This window comes from Nanorana parkeri, unplaced genomic scaffold (genome assembly GCF_000935625.1).
Source record: "Nanorana parkeri isolate BGI_ZX_2015 unplaced genomic scaffold, ASM93562v1 scaffold371, whole genome shotgun sequence".
Taxonomy (NCBI): Eukaryota; Metazoa; Chordata; class Amphibia; order Anura; family Dicroglossidae; genus Nanorana; species Nanorana parkeri.
This window is the reverse complement of record NW_017306639.1, coordinates 1,165,853-1,168,231: the sequence shown is the minus strand read 5'-3', so window position 1 is coordinate 1,168,231 and position 2,379 is coordinate 1,165,853. Positions and strand designations below refer to the sequence as shown.

General features: G+C 47.6%; 1 protein-coding gene across 1 annotated transcript in view; it reads right to left on the bottom strand.

Annotated features, from left to right (window-relative positions):
- Positions 1-2,379, bottom strand: part of LOC108789042 (1-phosphatidylinositol 4,5-bisphosphate phosphodiesterase gamma-1-like) — an 83,161-nt gene that overhangs the window by 30,628 nt on the left and 50,154 nt on the right. The window contains exons 16-17 of the mRNA XM_018558966.1: positions 1,760-1,947; positions 68-268 (exon numbers count right to left, since the gene is read on the bottom strand). Of these exons, the coding sequence (XP_018414468.1) occupies positions 68-268; positions 1,760-1,947 (389 nt within the window). The remainder of the gene's footprint in view (positions 1-67; positions 269-1,759; positions 1,948-2,379) is intronic.

Genomic DNA, 2,379 nt, shown 5'->3' with positions numbered 1-2,379 from the left:
CCCCCCGCCCGGGCTTGTGCCTGCTCTTCCCTCCACTCTAGAGAAAAGGTCGCAGGACGCGGCGTACTCTTTACTCTCATGGGCGTTGGGCTGCGGCACTGGGTCAGTCAGGCGCATCTCAAACTCATTGCAGCGCAGCGGGACCTCCCGGTAATGGCTGATAAGGGTGTACAGACTGTCGAACACCAGGTTGTCGGTCAGGTAGAATTTGGTGGTGCCGGCTTCCTGCCTGGAGTGGATGCGGCAATGCTGGACCCGGTTGGAGCGCCTGTAGGAAGAGAGAGAGCGGGGGGGGAGTCTTTATAATGAAAACTCAGTAAAACGAAATCCAGCTACACTAGTTCTCTACATATAATTGATGCACAATGTACTGATAATCCTTACCTGCTTCTGTTCAAGAGATATTACCACAGACTGCGCCAAGGCACTGGCTACAATTCTTCTAAATCAGTACTAAGTGAGAGGGTCGGTTTGTACGCTAATCACATGATCAGTACAAGTTTCCTAACAAAAAAAAAACACTGCACCCCACCACCACCGGAAGACAAGTTCTCTCTCAGGTCCACTCCTCCTCTTAGTGAGAGGGGTTTCAATAGCCAGCCTGCTATTGGCTATTGCAATTTGAAATAGCCAATAGCAGACTGGCTATTGCTCCCTATTGTGTACTGTCTGCTGTACAGTACAGTACACTACAGTACACTCCTCGGTTTACGATAGGATCAGGTTACGATGGGTTTATCAGAACGTAACCCCATCGTTAACTGAGGAGTGTCTGTAATTACAAAAACAATTAAAAGGATAAAGGCGACCCGGCAGGACAGTTAAATATGACCCGGATGGTGGATGACTGCAACAAATCATTTAACATTTTTTTTCTGATTGAATTCTGGTTGAAAGAGATTGAAATGTCTTAAAAATTGCCAGTATAAGGGCCCGTGGCAATGGACTTGATACAGATTGATATGACATAGTTTTGGTCAGCTGTACAGAGACTGTATGGTCAGACTGTACCATGTATGATGAGCTGTAACGGGTCTTGTAACTCTACTTAAATAATCTTTTTCGATCATCTGAAACTAATGACAGAATCATTTTCTATAGCTAATTATTAGGGCTGGTAATGATTAAACTTTTCCTGTTCGATTAATCGAAAAAAATTTTCATCGATTAATTTCGATTAATTATAACGCACATACAGATCCAACTACATCGGCCTATCCACATACAGCACAGCAATGAAGTCATAAAATGAACTAGGATCACACTAATCCAGCACGTTATTAATCTCACGTGCCCCACCCAATTTCCCCCTTCCCTTCGTTAGCCGTCACGGGCATCGACGTCTTCGGACTCCTCCCCCCTTCCCTTCGTTAGCCGTCACGGACATCGACGTCACCGGACTCCTCCCCCCCTTCCCGTCGTTAGCCGACGGAGCCACTTGGAGAAGGGGGGAGGAGTCGACGGGACTCCCGGAAGCCGGCGGAGAGGTGAGTGTTTTCATTAGCGATCGAAATAATTTTAATAGTTTAAAAAGTTTTAACGATTAATCGAGAAATTAATCTTAAATTTCCACAGCCCTACCAATTATACTCAAGCTGTGTCCAATAGTTTGCTTCACTTGTCACATGACCGGCGTTGGATTATGGGTTTCCCTGAGCACTGGGGATGTCCCTGTTACAGACACTTTATCTGTAATTTTTTTGACTTCTCGGTTTAAGTTATCGCGTAAACCCCCGCCCCTCCCCTCAGAAGCTCTCACCAGAAGGACAGGGTGTAGTCGCCCACAAACGTCTCGCTCTCCCGCACCAGGAAGGTCCCATCTTTCCCTCCGGTCTCCGTGCAGTACTCATGCAGCAGCTTCTCCGCGATCTGGCGCCCGTCGCGCCCTCCGCCCAGTTTCCCGTGGAACCATTTCTTGCTGAAGTGCAGCTCGTTATTATTTAACTCCTGCAGATGAAACAGAATCATTAGGACTCATCTAGGGTTCCTCTAGAGCTGAGGCGGGCAACTCCGGCCCTCCAGCTGTTGTGGAATTACAAGTCCCATGAGGCATTGCAAGATTGACGGTTAGAGGTAGGACCCCCAGAGGCAGAAGCATGTTGGTATTAGTAGTAAAAACACAGCTGGAGGGCCGGAGTTGCCCACCCTGGCAGTAGAGGTTAATAGGGGTTCCTTTAGTAATTTGCAATGGCCGACTGACCTCTTGACTAACGGTGCCTGCAGTGTTCAATTCAATGTCACTTGGTAGATCCAGTTTTGGTGGACCAGTACAAGCCCCCCCTTTTGTCTCTTAGGTAAGTAACCACTGTCACCTTTTAGCTTCTTCCCTAAGACCCCCAACATTACATCAGGGCATTTTTCCCAAAGAACCCCCCCCAC